This window comes from Symsagittifera roscoffensis, chromosome 5, assembly GCF_963678635.1.
Source record: "Symsagittifera roscoffensis chromosome 5, txSymRosc1.1, whole genome shotgun sequence".
NCBI classification, from domain to species: Eukaryota; Metazoa; Xenacoelomorpha; order Acoela; family Convolutidae; genus Symsagittifera; species Symsagittifera roscoffensis.
The window spans coordinates 1,565,028-1,583,853 of record NC_087066.1 but is presented as its reverse complement, the minus strand read 5'-3'; the positions used below and the strand labels follow the sequence as shown (position 1 = coordinate 1,583,853).

The window sequence follows — 18,826 nt, the reverse complement described above, 5'->3', positions numbered from 1 at the left end:
GTGTTGAGTGTAGACTGCCTCGCTATGGTTGGATCTCACATGACCGACATGGAGACATTTGACCATAATGTGAGATGGTGTAATATCGACTAAATAGATTTTGATTTTGTGGGTTGAATTATTTGTTGTGTTGAGTGTAGACTGCCTCGCTATGGTTGGATCTCACATGACGGAGATGGAGACTTTTAACCATAATGTGAGATGGTGTAATATCGACTAAATAGATTGTGATTTTGTGGATTGAATTGTTTGATGTGTTGAGTGTAGACTGCTTCGCTATGGTTTGATCTCACATGACGGAGATGGAGACATTTGACCATAATGTGAGATGGTGTATCATCGACTAAGTAGATTGTGATTTTGTGGATTGGATTGTTTGTTTTGTTGAGTGTAGACTGCCTCGCTATGGTTGGATCTCACATGACGGAGATGGAGACATTTGACCATAATGTGAGATGGTGTAATATCGACTAAGAAGATTGCGATTTTGTGGATTGAATTGTTTGTTGTGTTGAGTGTAGACTGCCTCGCTATGGTTGGATCTCACATGACGGAGATGGAGACATTTGACCATAATTTGAGATGGTGTAATATCGACTAAATAGATTGTGATTTTGTGGATTGAATTGTTTGATATGTTGAGTGTAGACTGCCTCGCTCTGTTTGGATCTCACATGACGGAGATGGAGACATTTAACCATAATGTGAGATGTTGTCATATCGACTAAATAGATTGTGATTTTGTGGATTGAATTGTTTGATGTGTTGAGTGTAGACTGCCTCGCTATGGTTGGATCTCACATGACGAAGATGGAGACATTTGACCATAATGTGAGATGGTGTAATATCGAGTAAATAGATTGTGATTTTGTGGATTGAGTTATTTGTTGTGTTGAGTGTAGACTGCCTCGCTATGGTTGCATCTCAAATGACCGAGATGGAGACATTTGACCATAATGTGAGATGGTGTAATATCGACTAAATAGATTTTGATTTTGTGGATTGAATTGTTTGTTGTGTTGAGTGTAGACTGCCTCGCTATGGTTGGATCTCATATGACGGAGATGGAGACATTTGACCATAATGTGAGATGGTGTAATATCGACTAAATAGATTGTGATTTTGTGGATTGAATTGTTTGATATGTTGAGTGTAGACGACCTCGCTAAGGTTGGATCTCACATGACGGAGATGGAGACATGTAACCATAATGTGAGATGGTGTAATATCGACTAATTAGATTGTGATTTTGTGGATTGAATTGTTTGATGTTTTGAGTGTAGACTGCCTCGCTATGGTTGGATCTCACATGACCGAGATGGAGAAATTTGACCATAATGTGAGATGGTGTAATATCGACTAAATAGATTTTGATTTTGTGGATTGAATTATTTGTTGTGTTGAGTGTAGACTGCCTCGCTATGGTTGGATCTCACATGACGGAGATGGAGACATTTGACCATAATGTGAGATGGTGTAATACCGACTAAGTAGATTGTGATTTTGTGGATTGAATTGTTTGATGTGTTGAGTGTAGACTGCCTCGCTATGGTTGGATCTCACATGACCGACATGGAGACATTTGACCATAATGTGAGATGGTGTAATATCGACTAAATAGATTTTGATTTTGTGGGTTGAATTATTTGTTGTGTTGAGTGTAGACTGCCTCGCTATGGTTGGATCTCACATGACGGAGATGGAGACTTTTAACCATAATGTGAGATGGTGTAATATCGACTAAATAGATTGTGATTTTGTGGATTGAATTGTTTGATGTGTTGAGTGTAGACTGCTTCGCTATGGTTTGATCTCACATGACGGAGATGGAGACATTTGACCATAAATGTGAGATGGTGTAATACCGACTAAGTAGATTGTGATTTTGTGGATTGAATTGTTTGATGTGTTGAGTGTAGACTGCCTCGCTATGGTTGGATCTCACATGACCGACATGGAGACATTTGACCATAATGTGAGATGGTGTAATATCGACTAAATAGATTTTGATTTTGTGGATTGAATTATTTGTTGTGTTGAGTGTAGACTGCCTCGCTATGGTTGGATCTCACATGACGGAGATGGAGACATTTAACCATAATGTGAGATGGTGTAATATCGACTAAATAGATTGTGATTTTGTGGATTGAATTGTTTGATGTGTTGAGTGTAGACTGCCTCGCTATGGTTGGATCTCACATGACGGAGATGGAGACATTTGACCATAATGCGAGATGGTGTAATATCGACTAAATAGATTGTGTTTTTGTGGATTGAATCATTTGTTGTGTTGAGTGTAGACTGCCTCGCTATGGTTGGATCTCACATGACCGACATGGAGACATTTGACCATAATGTGAGATGGTGTTATATCGACTAAATAGATTTTGATTTTGTGGATTGAATTATTTGTTGTTGAGTGTAGACTGCCTCGCTATGGTTGGATCTCACATGACGGAGATGGAGACATTTAACCATAATGTGAGATGGTGTAATATCGACTAAATATATTGTGATTTTGTGGATTGAATTGTTTGATGTGTTGAGTGTAGACTGCCTCGCTATGGTTGGATCTCACATGACGGAGATGGAGACATTTGACCATAATGCGAGATGGTGTAATATCGACTAAATAGATTGTGTTTTTGTAGATTGAATCATTTGTTGTGTTGAGTGTAGACTGCCTCGCTATGGTTGGATCTCACATGACCGACATGGAGACATTTGACCATAATGTGAGATGGTGTTATATCGACTAAATAGATTTTGATTTTGTGGATTGAATTATTTGTTGTTGAGTGTAGACTGCCTCGCTATGGTTGGATCTCACATGACCGACATGGAGACATTTGACCATAATGTGAGATGGTGTAATATCGACTAAATAGATTTTGATTTTGTGGATTGAATTATTTGTTGTGTTGAGTGTAGACTGCCTCGCTATGGTTGGATCTCACATGACGGAGATGGAGACATTTAACCATAATGTGAGATGGTGTAATATCGACTAAATAGATTGTGATTTTGTGGATTGAATTGTTTGATGTGTTGAGTGTAGACTGCCTCGCTATGGTTGGATCTCACATGACCGACATGGAGACATTTGACCATAATGTGAGATGGTGTTATATCGACTAAATAGATTTTGATTTTGTGGATTGAATTATTTGTTGTTGAGTGTAGACTGCCTCGCTATGGTTGGATCTCACATGTTCGACATGGAGACATTTGACCATAATGTGAGATGGTGTAATATCGACTAAATAGATTTTGATTTTGTGGATTGAATTATTTGTTGTGTTGAGTGTAGACTGCCTCGCTATGGTTGGATCTCACATGACGGAGATGGAGACATTTAACCATAATGTGAGATGGTGTAATATCGACTAAATAGATTGTGTTTTTGTGGATTGAATCATTTGTTGTGTTGAGTGTAGACTGCCTCGCTATGGTTGGATCTCACATGACCGACATGGAGACATTTGACCATAATGTGAGATGGTGTTATATCGACTAAATAGATTTTGATTTTGTGGATTGAATTATTTGTTGTTGAGTGTAGACTGCCTCGCTATGGTTGGATCTCACATGACCGACATGGAGACATTTGACCATAATGTGAGATGGTGTAATATCGACTAAATAGATTTTGATTTTGTGGATTGAATTATTTGTTGTGTTGAGTGTAGACTGCCTCGCTGTGGTTGGATCTCACATGACGGAGATGGAGACATTTAACCATAATGTGAGATGGTGTAATATCGACTAAATAGATTGTGTTTTTGTGGATTGAATCATTTGTTGTGTTGAGTGTAGACTGCCTCGCTATGGTTGGATCTCACATGACCGACATGGAGACATTTGACCATAATGTGAGATGGTGTTATATCGACTAAATAGATTTTGATTTTGTGGATTGAATTATTTGTTGTTGAGTGTAGACTGCCTCGCTATGGTTGGATCTCACATGACCGACATGGAGACATTTGACCATAATGTGAGATGGTGTAATATCGACTAAATAGATTTTGATTTTGTGGATTGAATTATTTGTTGTGTTGAGTGTAGACTGCCTCGCTATGGTTGGATCTCACATGACGGAGATGGAGACATTTAACCATAATGTGAGATGGTGTAATATCGACTAAATAGATTGTGTTTTTGTGGATTGAATCATTTGTTGTGTTGAGTGTAGACTGCCTCGCTATGGTTGGAACTCACATGACCGACATGGAGACATTTGACCATAATGTGAGATGGTGTTATATCGACTAAATAGATTTTGATTTTGTGGATTGAATTATTTGTTGTTGAGTGTAGACTGCCTCGCTATGGTTGGATCTCACATGACCGACATGGAGACATTTGACCATAATGTGAGATGGTGTAATATCGACTAAATAGATTTTGATTTTGTGGATTGAATTATTTGTTGTGTTGAGTGTAGACTGCCTCGCTATGGTTGGATCTCACATGACGGAGATGGAGACATTTAACCATAATGTGAGATGGTGTAATATCGACTAAATAGATTGTGATTTTGTGGATTGAATTGTTTGATGTGTTGAGTGTAGACTGCCTCGCTATGGTTGGATCTCACATGACCGACATGGAGACATTTGACCATAATGTGAGATGGTGTTATATCGACTAAATAGATTTTGATTTTGTGGATTGAATTATTTGTTGTTGAGTGTAGACTGCCTCGCTATGGTTGGATCTCACATGACCGACATGGAGACATTTGACCATAATGTGAGATGGTGTTATATCGACTAAATAGATTTTGATTTTGTGGATTGAATTATTTGTTGTTGAGTGTAGACTGCCTCGCTATGGTTGGATCTCACATGACGGAGATGGAGACATTTAACCATAATGTGAGATGGTGTAATATCGACTAAATAGATTGTGATTTTGTGGATTGAATTGTTTGATGTGTTGAGTGTAGACTGCCTCGCTATGGTTGGATCTCACATGACGGAGATGGAGACATTTGACCATAATGCGAGATGGTGTAATATCGACTAAATAGATTGTGTTTTTGTGGATTGAATCATTTGTTGTGTTGAGTGTAGACTGCCTCGCTATGGTTGGATCTCACATGACCGACATGGAGACATTTGACCATAATGTGAGATGGTGTTATATCGACTAAATAGATTTTGATTTTGTGGATTGAATTATTTGTTGTTGAGTGTAGACTGCCTCGCTATGGTTGGATCTCACATGACGGAGATGGAGACATTTAACCATAATGTGAGATGGTGTAATATCGACTAAATAGATTGTGATTTTGTGGATTGAATTGTTTGATGTGTTGAGTGTAGACTGCCTCGCTATGGTTGGATCTCACATGACGGAGATGGAGACATTTGACCATAATGTGAGATGGTGTAATATCGACTAAATAGATTGTGTTTTTGTGGATTGAATCATTTGTTGTGTTGAGTGTAGACTGCTTCGCTATCTATGGTTTGATCTCACATGACGGAGATGGAGACATTTGACCATAAATGTGAGATGGTGTAATACCGACTAAGTAGATTGTGATTTTGTGGATTGAATTGTTTGATGTGTTGAGTGTAGACTGCCTCGCTATGGTTGGATCTCACATGACCGACATGGAGACATTTGACCATAATGTGAGATGGTGTAATACCGACTAAGTAGATTGTGATTTTGTGGATTGAATTGTTTGATGTGTTGAGTGTAGACTGCCTCGCTATGGTTGGATCTCACATGACCGACATGGAGACATTTGACCATAATGTGAGATGGTGTAATATCGACTAAATAGATTTTGATTTTGTGGATTGAATTATTTGTTGTGTTGAGTGTAGACTGCCTCGCTATGGTTGGATCTCACATGACGGAGATGGAGACATTTAACCATAATGTGAGATGGTGTAATATCGACTAAATAGATTGTGATTTTTTGGATTGAATTGTTTGATGTGTTGAGTGTAGACTGCTTCGCTATGGTTTGATCTCACATGACGGAGATGGAGACATTTGACCATAAATGTGAGATGGTGTAATACCGACTAAGTAGATTGTGATTTTGTCGATTGAATTGTTTGATGTGTTGAGTGTAGACTGCCTCGCTATGGTTGGATCTCACATGACCGACATGGAGACATTTGACCATAATGTGAGATGGTGTAATATCGACTAAATAGATTTTGATTTTGTGGATTGAATTATTTGTTGTGTTGAGTGTAGACTGCCTCGCTATGGTTGGATCTCACATGACGGAGATGGAGACATTTAACCATAATGTGAGATGGTGTAATATCGACTAAATAGATTGTGATTTTGTGGATTGAATTGTTTGATGTGTTGAGTGTAGACTGCCTCGCTATGGTTGGATCTCACATGACGGAGATGGAGACATTTGACCATAATGTGAGATGGTGTAATATCGACTAAATAGATTGTGTTTTTGTGGATTGAATCATTTGTTGTGTTGAGTGTAGACTGCTTCGCTATGGTTTGATATCACATGACGGAGATGGAGACATTTGACCATAAATGTGAGATGGTGTAATACCGTTTAAGTAGATTGTGATTTTGTGGATTGAATTGTTTGATGTGTTGAGTGTAGACTGCCTCGCTATGGTTGGATCTCACATGACCGACATGGAGACATTTGACCATAATGTGAGATGGTGTAATATCGACTAAGTAGATTGTGATTTTGTGGATTGAATTGTTTGATGTGTTGAGTGTAGACTGCCTCGCTGGTTGGATCTCACACGACGGAGATGGAGACATTTAACCATAATGTGAGATGGTGTAATATCGACTAAATAGGTTGTGATTTTGTGGATTGAATTGTTTGATGTGTTGAGTGTAGACTGCCTCGCTATGGTTGGATTTCACATGACGGAGATGGAGACATTTGACCATAATGTCAGATGGTGTAATATCGACTAAATAGATTGTGTTTTTGTGGATTGAATCATTTGTTGTGTTGAGTGTAGACTGCTTCGCTATGGTTTGATCTCACATGACGGAGATGGAGACATTTGACCATAAATGTGAGATGGTGTAATATCGACTAAATAGATTGTGATTTTGTGGATTGAATTGTTTGATGTGTTGAGTGTAGACTGCCTCGCTATGGTTGGATCTCACATGACGGAGATGGAGACATTTGACTATAATGTGAGATGGTGTAATATCGACTAAATAGATTGTGTTTTTGTGGATTGAATCATTTGTTGTGTTGAGTGTAGACTGCTTTGCTATGGTTTGATCTCACATGACGGAGATGGAGACATTTGACCATAAATGTGAGATGGTGTAATATCGACTAAAAAGATTGTGATTTTGTGGATTGAATTGTTTGATGTGTTGAGTGTAGACTGCCTCGCTATGGTTGGATCTCACATGACGGAGATGGAGACATTTAACCATAATGTGAGATGGTGTAATATCGACTTAATAGATTGTGATTATGTGGATTGAATTGTTTGATGTGTTGAGTGTAGACTGCCTCGCTATGGTTGGATCTCAAATGACGGAGATGGAGACATTTGACCATAATGTGAGATGGTGTAATATCGACTAAATAGATTGTGATTTTGTGGATTGAATTGTTTGATGTGTTGAGTGTAGACTGCCTCGCTATGGTTGGATCTCACATGACGGAGATGGAGACATTTGACCATAATGTGAGATGGTGTAATATCGACTAAATAGATTGTGTTTTTGTGGATTGAATCATTTGTTGTGTTGAGTGTAGACTGTTTCGCTATGGTTTGATCTCACATGACGGAGATGGAGACATTTGACCATAAATGTGAGATGGTGTAATATCGACTAAATAGATTGTGATTTTGTGGATTGAATTGTTTGATGTGTTGAGTGTAGACTGCCTCGCTATGGTTGGATCTCACATGACGGAGATGGAGACATTTGACCATAATGTGAGATGGTGTAATATCGACTAAATAGATTGTGTTTTTGTGGATTGAATCATTTGTTGTGTTGAGTGTAGACTGCTTCGCTATGGTTTGATCTCACATGACGGAGATGGAGACATTTGACCATAAATGTGAGATGATGTAATACCGACTAAATAGATTTTGATTTTGTGGATTGAATTGTTTGTTGTGTTGAGTGTAGACTGCCTCGCTATGGTTGGATCTCACATGATGGAGTGTCGTTCGGCTACCAAGAGATTGTGGAGAAGGACTTTGTACTGAATGTGTCCTTCGTGAAGAGACCCCATCTGGGCATTCACGGGGGAGACTGGACTGCCAGGGTACAAGTCAGCCCCCACCCACCTAGTGCAAGTGCCCCCACTCAAGTGCCAAGTGGCCAGGATAGTCCAGAGAAACAACCGGCCACAGACAGTTACTTGCACGTCTCACTCTTCTTCTACACAGGCTAGCTCATTGTGTATTCTCTCTATTTCAAAGTTTATCCGTTCCAGGAAGAAACTATGTCATAAATTAAATGGTGTAATAATAATATAAGTTAGGATAAGTTGCTGTTGGATAAGTGTCTCCGATTGTTGTTTGGAGTGTTCTAAGGCAATCCCTGATGGAGTGGTTTGTTATGTCTCAATAAGTATGTCTATAGATGTGTTGTGAGCATTGTGTGTGTGTGTGTTGTAGCTCTAGATGGACAGGGGGAGATAGAGTCTGTGTTGGAGAGTGATGGTCGCCTCAGTGCAGTGAGAGGCTACTCCAACGAACTGGGATACTTCGACCTCAAGTTTGAACAGGGGGAGGGCGACTTGAGCTACCACTTCCTGGAGGCATACACGCCCAGTCTGCATCTAATCAAAGAGGCCATACAACACTACTCTTCCGCCGTCACCATGAAAAACAACCACCCTAAAAAGGTGAGCGGCCGAAAAAGGTACAAATCTAATGAAAAGTTGGATCAGAAAGAAAAATGAACACGACATTGATTTAAATCCAAAGAACGATCGTACGTTTAAGCGATACGCTTTCTGTTTTTTGTTGCTACTGTTGATCATTTTCATGCGCTCAAGGGCCAAAAATGAGTCTAACTCGCCAACTATACTAAGTGATCTAATCAGGAATTCGCCGTTTGAATCTAGCGTAGGACTAGATATTCCAATAGCACTGACTATCCGATGCGTTGATTTTCCATGATATAGTTTTTATAGATTATGATGGAAAAGTTTTTATTATGAAATAGCTTTTATAGACTAGGAGAAAATCAAAAATACTTGCTTCGAGCTTCCACGTTGTAAAACAAAAGCAAAAAGCCATTCAATTTTGAATAGAGGTACTAAATTATTAACTGTTCTTTTGAAATTGTTTACTTCCTGAAAATTTAATTTTATCGAAGAGCACTCCCTTATCGAACAGCAAAATTGTAAAGGTCCCGAAAAACGTGATCGACTTTTAATTTCGAAAATGGAAATTAATTATCAGATTTCCCAGCGAAATACAAAGTTTTAGCTATTGATCCAGTCAAATTGGGTTAATTTCAACAAAAAAGTGTCCATCATAAATTGTTCTACAAATTCAAAGAGATTTAGGGCCATCTAATTTTTTCATCGAAATTCAAAAAGTTTTTTTGGAAAAAAAACAAGTCAGTTTTTGTTTCAGTTTCCTTGCGTTCATTACTCTTTTCCAACTGTCAGTTGGCTATGTTTCATAACGTTAGGGATATGTTTATACTAAAGAATACAGAGCTTGTGCGGTACATATTCTCGGCTTGATTTTAAGATGTCCTATTGCGTGGCAGGTGGTGCTCAGCATTTTCCAGAAAATAGGCTTAATTGCCTTATGGCTATTAAGCCTCAGTATGGGGATGCAATGGGTTTTTTCCCTGTCATGCGAGGGATGCAGGGACATTGAATCTAAATAAGACTTTGTTCTGACGCGGGAGAGTGTAGTCTGGATTTGTTTTCTTTCAAAAGATGAGGTGTTATCTTCGGACAACATAGTCGTTTGACTACTCAAGGCTGAGTTTGGGATTGCAGATCTGGGTTACTCAGTTTTGGTTCTATAGGACATGTTCATATTTCTTGAAATAGCCAAATTTTTCAAAAAAGGGATGTTCTTCTGCCCGATTTTATAGCGGCGTTTAGTGGGTCATCAAACCCTTTGCCTATCCTCGCTCTGTCACAGTTGTTGCCCTTTATATCAAATACTTATACTTCAGTTTAAAAAAATGATGAATTCTTGGATAAAATTGTATTATGAAAAGCGAAATAATTTCTTTTTCTTCTATGAAATGTAATCAATCTAATCTTTCAATACAATACTCTGTAGGGACAGCGGTTCGCGGTGCTGCCTGGATCGCGCATTGATCAGATCAGGCAGAGTGCCAGTAACCCAGACCTGCCACTGAACCTGATAGTGAGCCAGGTGTCAGGCACAGGCGCCTTCTCCATAGAAGCTGCATTTGAGTCAGCCAGTCACATTATTAGGAAAGAGAGACTAGTTGGCGACGTGTACTCGAGGGAGTTGGGGGATCACTTGTCTCAGTTTCACAGTCGTTTTGAACATACATTCCGACTGAGAGAGAAGGGCTTCTCAGAGGAGGAAGTGGGGTTTGCAGAGGCAGTGTTCAGCAACCTCATAGGGGGCATGGGCTACTTCTACGGGGCCAGTGCCATCCAGACGGACCAGTTCGAAGCGCCTCTAGCCTACTGGTACACTCCACTCTTCACTGCAGTCCCATCCAGGTCAGTCAGTGATAGTTGCCACAGCAGTACCGATATAGAAGAGAAAGTAGATACGATTTGTTCTGACCCCTGACAGTGGCGAACAAATTTGTATTTGGGTGTTTCAATTTTTCTGCTTTTTTCCTCGCTAAGTCAGGTACCATAAATAAACGTCAGATGGGAGTAGTTGATATATAATATTCAAGTTTTTATTTTCATGTGCAATTTTACAGTGAGTAAAGCAAGTAGAGGAAAATGCTTTTCACGAAGACATACAATCTTTTTAGTTTTGAGAACGGAGTATTGGCATCTTCATTTAACGCTGTTTTCAATCAGCAAAGTTTCAAAAAAATTGAAAAAAAAAGATCCTGTAAAATGTCGAAACCGCTATTTTTTTTTAGAGATTCGCTAGCTATTGTTATGAACACAAAATGCAATGCTCAAGAAATTGCCGATTGCTTAACTTCCCGCTAATGGTGAATTTGGTAATTAACAATTAAGTTGACAGTTCAATGCCGACGTTACTCATCGTCAATGTGTACACAACAACCTACAGCTTTGCATTGTGCTCAACTTTGCTCCGTTTGTTGGCAGGTCTTTCTTCCCGCGTGGGTTCCTGTGGGACGAGGGCTTCCACCAGCTGTCTATCTCCAGATGGAACAGTTCCATCTCGCTGGATGTGCTGGCTCACTGGATGGACCTCATGAATGCGGAGGGCTGGATCCCAAGAGAACAGATACTCGGCAGCGAGGCTTTAGGTTAATAGCGGTGCTCATAACCTATTTTGTATCAATTCATTGTTGCCAAAGGGTTCAATACTTCCCCAAGTCCTCAAGAATTCAAATTAGTGACTGTAAAAGCACGAAGAAAAGGGTTATTAGTCTATAAAGAAGCAAGTAGATTGAGTCTCACACGTTGATTCGATTTGAAACAGTCTGTCTGTTCAGCTCGGGTGCCGCGTGAGTTCATAGTGCAACATACTAGCAATGCCAACCCACCCTCTTTCCTCCTGACTGTGGACTACATGCTGGACAGGGACCTCATTCCAGACCACTTTCTGCGCAAACTATATCCAAAGCTACTCCAGTGGGTCTCATGGTAAGATAAAGCTCAGATGCACAACAGTGTTTTGATTGCTCAGATGCACAACAGTGTTTTGATTGTTGAGTCAAGGGCGCCTGTGTACAACCAACGAGAATGATTACACTAGAGTCAGCTTAGTGTATTATTAAGAACTTTCTTTTTTTCTAATTTTTTGGTGCCACTTAATAATGTGGCTCAATGCTTTGCGATTTGTTACATGCAAAATGTTATATTCTAAATTATTACTTGAGTTTCTAAATTGATACTTGTGCAAAATTGTGTCTATTTGTATTTGGTGCCACTTTTGCTGAATGGAATTGACAATTTTTTTAGCATATGTAGCTGCTTTATTCGTGTCTAGTGTTTGTCGGTGGTTAAGCGAGCATGACCGAGTGGTTAGTGCGTGAGACTCATAATCTCTTGATAGCAGTTGGTCACAGATCGAACCCTAGACCTAGCCGAATTTTTGCTTTTTCGATTCTTATGTCTATTTTTTCTTATTGCGCTTTCTAGAGTTGCTTTTTGTCGTGTTCTCGCTAGTGTTTGCGAGGTGAAGCTTCGCCTCTGTGTAAAAATTGTGTTTGATAATCTTCATTTTTTGTTTTCGAACAACAATTGTTTGTCGATAAATAAATCGAAGAATGCCGAGTTTAGAGACGCTAAGTTTCATTTGTTTGTTGCAGGTACAACACGACGCAGACGGGTCCAATAGCGACAACATTCCAGTGGAAGGGGAGGAACACGAGCACTGCGCTGGAACTGAATCCGAAGTCGCTCAGCTCGGGCCTGGATGACTACCCCAGGGCATCCCACCCAAGTCCAGAGGAGTACCACGTGGACCTCAGGTGCTGGATGGCACTCACTGCACAGGTACAACTACAAATACAAATCTATCTAGGCAATGGCTTACAATAGGTGACCCCTGCATAAAGATGACTATTTAATTGGCTGGCTCTATGTTAACAAAATTATTTGCTCTATACACAGATTTTGTTTTGTTGAAATCACGCTTTTTTGATGTTATGTGTGATAAAGCTAGGTTTAGGGTTTAGCTAAAGTAGGGTCTTTTTTATGGCAGCTTGTATTCTATAATTTAGAATAATATTATCACTTATCACACTTTGTACCCTACACTTTTTTAAAAGATTCAGTGACCGTAGCGTCGGGAGCCTAGCTTTAAGCTTAACCTATGTGCCATATGAAGATCAAGATTTACCTTAAAGGATAGTTTCTAGTAGAAGAGCAGTCAAAACATTGAAAAGCGTCAGGGCAGATTCATCCTTTTAAATATGAATGGAATGAAGCTTTGTTTTGTAGGTGTTGACGAAGGTGTCGGAGAAAGTATCTCTCTCTGACGTCACATCTCTGTCCAACTGGAGGGATACTCTGACAGACTTCTCTCTGCTGAAGTCACTGCACTGGTCAAATGAACACAAACACTTCACCGACATAGGCACCCACTCACACCATGTAACCCTAGGTCAGTAGCAGCACGGTAGTCTCTCTGTGATGATTACACAAGCAAAGCTTGTGTTATAGTATGAAGTCTCTTTTTTTCCATACCTAGTTCGCAATTTATTTCGATCAATAACCAGCTATTAAGTACAGCCAATGCTGCGGATATTAACACAGACTATTATTATACAAGTAGCACTTTTAGCTTCAAGGCATCGTGGATCTGTGGAGTATAGGTAGGTAAGGAGAACCGCAACAAAATAAGAGGGTTCGAATTTAGGCAGGGTCGGATGTTTTTAATGAACTTTTCCGTATCCTATTTAAAATGAGTCTGCTAAATAAATTGAGGCATGTTAGTTAGTACATTTTTTTTTTCAAATTGGCTGGTACTGCTAATGCGTCATAAGTGGCTTGCGTCACGTAGCATTTATGTAGACTCATAATTGGCGTGCGTCAGTTAACAAATTTTCTAGACTCAAAGTTTTACTCATTCAGTCTTTCCCAGTACCGTTATCGGTCATATTTTTGCCTATGTATGCAAAGTGCAACTTCGCATCTGAGTTACGCTTGCTTGGTGTTCCATTGGACGAAATAGAAATACCATTTTGTCTACGTTTTGAACGGGGGAAAATACATCTATTGCCCAAGTCAAAACATTAGTGTTTAGTAGTTATTAGCTAGTACTTAGTTTTTTTAGTTACAGTCAAAATCTTTACTGATTTAAGGAGGACCAAAAAAGTTTCGTTTCCGTTTAAACAAATGTTTGTGTCAGTTGGAAGGTTGAGTCAAAGTTTGTATCGTAACTATAGAAAAATTTATATCATGCCAGTTCGAATTTTTTTTCAGAACCACCTTGCCGTGCAAAGACAACAGAGATTTCTATTCTGTAGAATTAAAGCTGTCTTGTAAAAACATATTCATATACACAAGTGGAAAAAATTAAGCGCAAATTCAGGTTAACTCTCTAAAATGGCCATTTCAATGTGCTTTTTGACAACTTTTACTTTCTTTTTCAGCAAATTTTTTACATAGAAGATGCGTAAATCATCAGAGCTACAATCTACGAAACTATCAAGATTTGGTTTCAAAGACTTACCAATATAATCCGGGTCTGAAAAAGCCAGATTTCCTTATCTGCACTAAGTTTAGCATCTTAGTGAATTCTTTCTCGAAAAAGCAGAGCAAATAAATTGCTCGTGCGACGTGAAACAATCTCAGAGAAAATTGAAATAATCAGTGTGAAATTCTTACTAAAATCGGCTGTTACCGAGTTTTTCACGTGGATTGAAAAACTTAGTGCAGTTGAGGAAAACTGGCGCTTTCAGATCCGGAATACATTGGTAAGTCTTTAAAACCAAATCTTGGTAGTTCCATAGATTCTAGCTCTGATGATTTGATCTTTTTATATGTAAAATTTTTGAAGATCGAAGATAATGTTGTCAAAAATGCAAATTGAAAACAGTCATTTTAGAAAGTAAAACCTGAATTTGCATTTAATTTTGTCAGCAAGTGTATTTGCTAACACTTCTCAAAACCGTGAAGGTCAAAGAATTAAGCATAAAGTTGGAGTTTTTTTTCATAAACGTCGTTGGCGTTGAATCGTTGATCTGTTTTGTTTTCTGTTTAGCTCGTAAATCGCAATTCAGTTAGGTTGACTCCTTGTACTGGAAAGTCAAGTTCAATCTCATTGATGCCATGACATACTGTCTTTTCAAATTAGTCACGTCTGTGACATCTTTAATTGATATCGCAGTTCTAAACCACTAGAAATTAGAAAATAACCAGAATCGCTTCTCTTCTCTGATTGAGCCCGTAAGTTATAACATTCATAAAAAATGATGAGATATTAAAAATTGAAAATAGAAAGAATCGAACAGCACGGGTATCGCAGGTTTATAGGGCCAGCTGTTGAGAGTTCTGGCACTGCACCAAAAACTCTTCGCTATCTTGCTTTGACCTAGAACCGGAAAGTTAATAAAGCACCAGAACTTCTGATGTCGTTATTCTGGAACAGATGTATTAGTTTTAGTACTTAACCAATGGTAGTTGTTCAAGATTCAGAGGTCATAGTGATTAGCAGAAGTCAACATAGGCAAATACGTAAAATTTTTGTTTCTGTAATCCATGAATGGTACTTCAGGACGACCCAAAATTTTTTTGGAAGGTACAATACCAGCTTGTACAGAAAATGTTTTCTGAACGCTGAGCTTATTTTTTCAGATTTCGGATGTGCGTTTTTTTTTTAGCGTAACTTGTGAGCGTAACTTTTTCAACTCATTTTTGTGACTTTTTTGCTGGATAGCGTTTTATCATTTGTAATTTAATAGCATGCGTTCGATTCATTTGCTTTTTTAGTGGCTAAGTGTACGTAGCACAGTTGTGTAGACTTGGAGTTCGAGTTCGAATCTAGCAGATGGCAGATTTTTCAAAGTTTATTTTTGTTTTTAACTTGCCTTTGTTAGCCTGTTTAAGAGTCGATGAACGTAGCTCAGACTCTTATAAAGATTGTGATGATTTTTTTTGTTTAAGAGTAATGAACGTAGTGAAGACTCTCATATAGGTCTTGCTGATTTTTTTTTTCGGAAACAGTCTTTAAAATGTGCATAAAAGTCTCTAATAACTACGGATGTGCATTCATACAAATTGATGCACTTATGAATGCACTTAGATACATATGCACTTTTCATCTGCTGATAGTGACGTAAATAGCGCTCCAAATACGAATGGCGCGAAAAAATGTGAACGATTTGTAGTTTCGAAATTGGAATTTAAATTTTAGATTTCCAGCGAAATAAAACTTTTACATGTTGATCCAGTTTTCTCAAGATGGGTTAATGTTATCAAAAAAGCGCCAACATTAATCGTAGCTTAATTCGAAGAGCTTAAAGGGCATCTATATTTTTGAAAATCTATAGTTGAGATTTTTTCAACAAAGTCAGTGGTTTTTTTTTTAAATATTTTCTTGCGTTCATTACTCTTTTCCAATCTTTATTGGCTATGTTTTTTTGAGGAAAAGTCAAGTTCAGGGTCAAATGTTATTAATTTTTCGCGGTGTTACTTATGATTTCTTTTCAAGTTCAGTTCATTTCCTTTGTTGAAAGGAAGGCAAACTCCACTTTCCTACAGCGAAAGTGTGGCGGTCACGAAAAACGTGATCGAAATCTATGTGCCAAAGCGGACTTTAATTTTTCAGATTTCCTTCGAAAAAAAGTTATCTATCGATCCATTTTTCAAGTTCAATTAACTTGAGGCGATCTTTTAACAAGAGCAAAAAAAATTGTGTCTATCATAAAATGTTCCTGAAATTTAGAGGGCTTTAAGGCGATCTATTTTTAAGAGTAAAGAACCTAGTGAGTACTCTTATATAGATCTTGCTGATTTTTGTTTTTTTTTTCGGGAAAAGTACTAGTTTGTTCACCCTCAATTTTATTTTTTCGCGTTTTGACTTGTGATTTTTTTTAAAGTTCAGTCCATTTTATTGTTAAAAGGTAGGAAAACAGCAAAATTGTGAAGGTCACGAAAAGCTAGATCAACTTCTAATTTCGAAAGTGGAAATTAATTATCAGATTTCCCAGCGAAGTAAAATTTAGAGGGCTTTAAGGCGATCTTTTTTTTCTTCGAAATTCAAAAGTTGAAAACTTTTGAAAAACAAGTCGTTTTGTTCAGTTTCCTTGCGTTCAATAGTCTTTTCCAACTGTCAGTTGGCTATGTCCTTTCTTTTAAATTCGAAGTTGAGATTTTTGAGTTTGGCTGGAATGTGTTTTGTAGTTCGTCCTGCTGTAAAGAAGAAACACCCTCAGGAGCCGGATCCCCAGATGGTGCGGAGGGTGGTGGAGTCAGTGTCTTCTGTGCCAGTGCACGTGCCGCATCTGGGCTATGTCAGTCTGTTCCCCCTCATGATGCGACTGATGCCCCCAGACTGTGCTGAGTTGGGTCTAACATTGGGCCACATCAGAAACCCAAACACACTGTGGACGCCTTATGGAATCAGGTAAGCTGGCTCTTTTCCGGGTCGAGATCCCGCTCAAAAACCGCTCAAGATATGAGCGGTTTTCCAACAAGATTTGAGCGTTTTAGGCGATCTTTTCTGATAAACCGTTCAAAAACCGCTCAGTTTGAAGCAAGATTTTGAGCGCAATCGTCTTAAAAAAACGCTCAATTCTTGCTTCAAATTAGGTGCAAATCTCGACTCGGGTTCTTTCGTTCAATTATCAACATCGTTTATAGTGGTTAATGCATCTAATGGGAAATTTTTAGCATATTGAAAAGTTTCGAATATTTACCCAACCGCCCTATGATGGAAGCGAAAAATAGAGTGAAGACACGTAGGCAATCAGAAGACAATAAGGTGGTTTTCCGTTGACAGGAAAGAAGTAGAAATGAAATTAATTAGCTGTTGTTTATTTGTCAAAATATGAGGTCTGTACGATGTCTACGGTCAGATAAAACTTATTAAAGTGAAAAAAAGATTGTTTTATTAGACAAAAATAACAAAATGAACTGGTGAACATTTAATAAGTCAAATGGATAGTAGAGCGAACATTTTGTATGACATCGCTTTCTTTGCATGAGTTTATCTTAAGCCGCAAACTTTCTCTGAGGTCTCAGATTTAAAGCGAGATGAATTCACGGTTCAACTGACAGCTTTGAACGTATTCAGTTTTTGTTATTGTTTTTTTTTTATATCCATAAGCAGCTCGAAGAAATAAGTAATTGTTGGTTGGCTGTGTAGGTCACTGTCTAAGCAGGACCCCCTGTACATGAAGAGGAACACGGAGCATGACCCGCCCTACTGGAGGGGTCAGATATGGGTGAACATGAACTACATGCTCCTCAGGGCACTGCACCACTACTCGCAGATGGGGGGACCACATGCACACACGGCCAAACAGATTTACTCTGAGCTGAGAAACAACCTCATACAAAACATATTCAGGTTACAACTTATATCTTACTATTTCTTTTCTGTCTCCATCCGTCCCTTTCAAAATCGGTTGGCATGTAAAATGAGTTTTCATTAGTAATTCATATCGCAATGATTGTTTGAATAGTTTTTATAGCGGTATTCAATGCTTAGCATTGGTATATACTTTTAAAGAGTGTTGTGTGTGTAGACAATACCAAGTGAGTGGATTCGTGTGGGAGAACTACAATGATTTGAGTGGGAAGGGACAGGGAGCTCACCCATTCACTGGCTGGACTTCCCTAGTACTCCTACTCATGGCCGAGGACTACTAGTGCGAACGAAGACATGACATGACATGACATGAAACCATATCCTGCCTAGTTTACACATTCCTCGACAATTTCATCTTCTCTCGGATTAGCTGCTGGACGACAAATCATCTATTACAAGCAATAATGTGTCCTGATTTTGAGCAATTGCAGTCTAATGGTTCTATAATGAAATGAACTAGTGCAACCACCTGCATCTGGATATTGTCTGTGATTGGCCAAATACTCCTTTGTAACTGGCCTGAAATTGCACTGTGCTTATGCTTTGTCAATCTATTTATGAAATTTTTTCCTTTTGCAAATATTAATGTTTTTCATGTATATATCTTTTTGGTTGTTTTCAAAAACTTGTTTTAAATTTAATTATTTTATTAAGTTAATATTTCTGCCTTG

At 38.5% G+C, this 18,826-nt stretch overlaps 1 protein-coding gene across 1 annotated transcript in view; it reads left to right on the top strand.

Annotated features, from left to right (window-relative positions):
• LOC134846958 (mannosyl-oligosaccharide glucosidase-like) overlaps positions 1-18,826 on the top strand; it is a 35,625-nt gene extending 16,799 nt beyond the window's left edge. The window contains exons 3-12 of the mRNA XM_063864417.1: positions 8,134-8,396; positions 8,628-8,857; positions 10,266-10,681; positions 11,255-11,418; positions 11,608-11,758; positions 12,427-12,613; positions 13,061-13,223; positions 16,967-17,189; positions 17,931-18,134; positions 18,313-18,826. Of these exons, the coding sequence (XP_063720487.1) occupies positions 8,134-8,396; positions 8,628-8,857; positions 10,266-10,681; positions 11,255-11,418; positions 11,608-11,758; positions 12,427-12,613; positions 13,061-13,223; positions 16,967-17,189; positions 17,931-18,134; positions 18,313-18,436 (2,125 nt within the window). The 3' untranslated portion in view covers positions 18,437-18,826. The remainder of the gene's footprint in view (positions 1-8,133; positions 8,397-8,627; positions 8,858-10,265; positions 10,682-11,254; positions 11,419-11,607; positions 11,759-12,426; positions 12,614-13,060; positions 13,224-16,966; positions 17,190-17,930; positions 18,135-18,312) is intronic.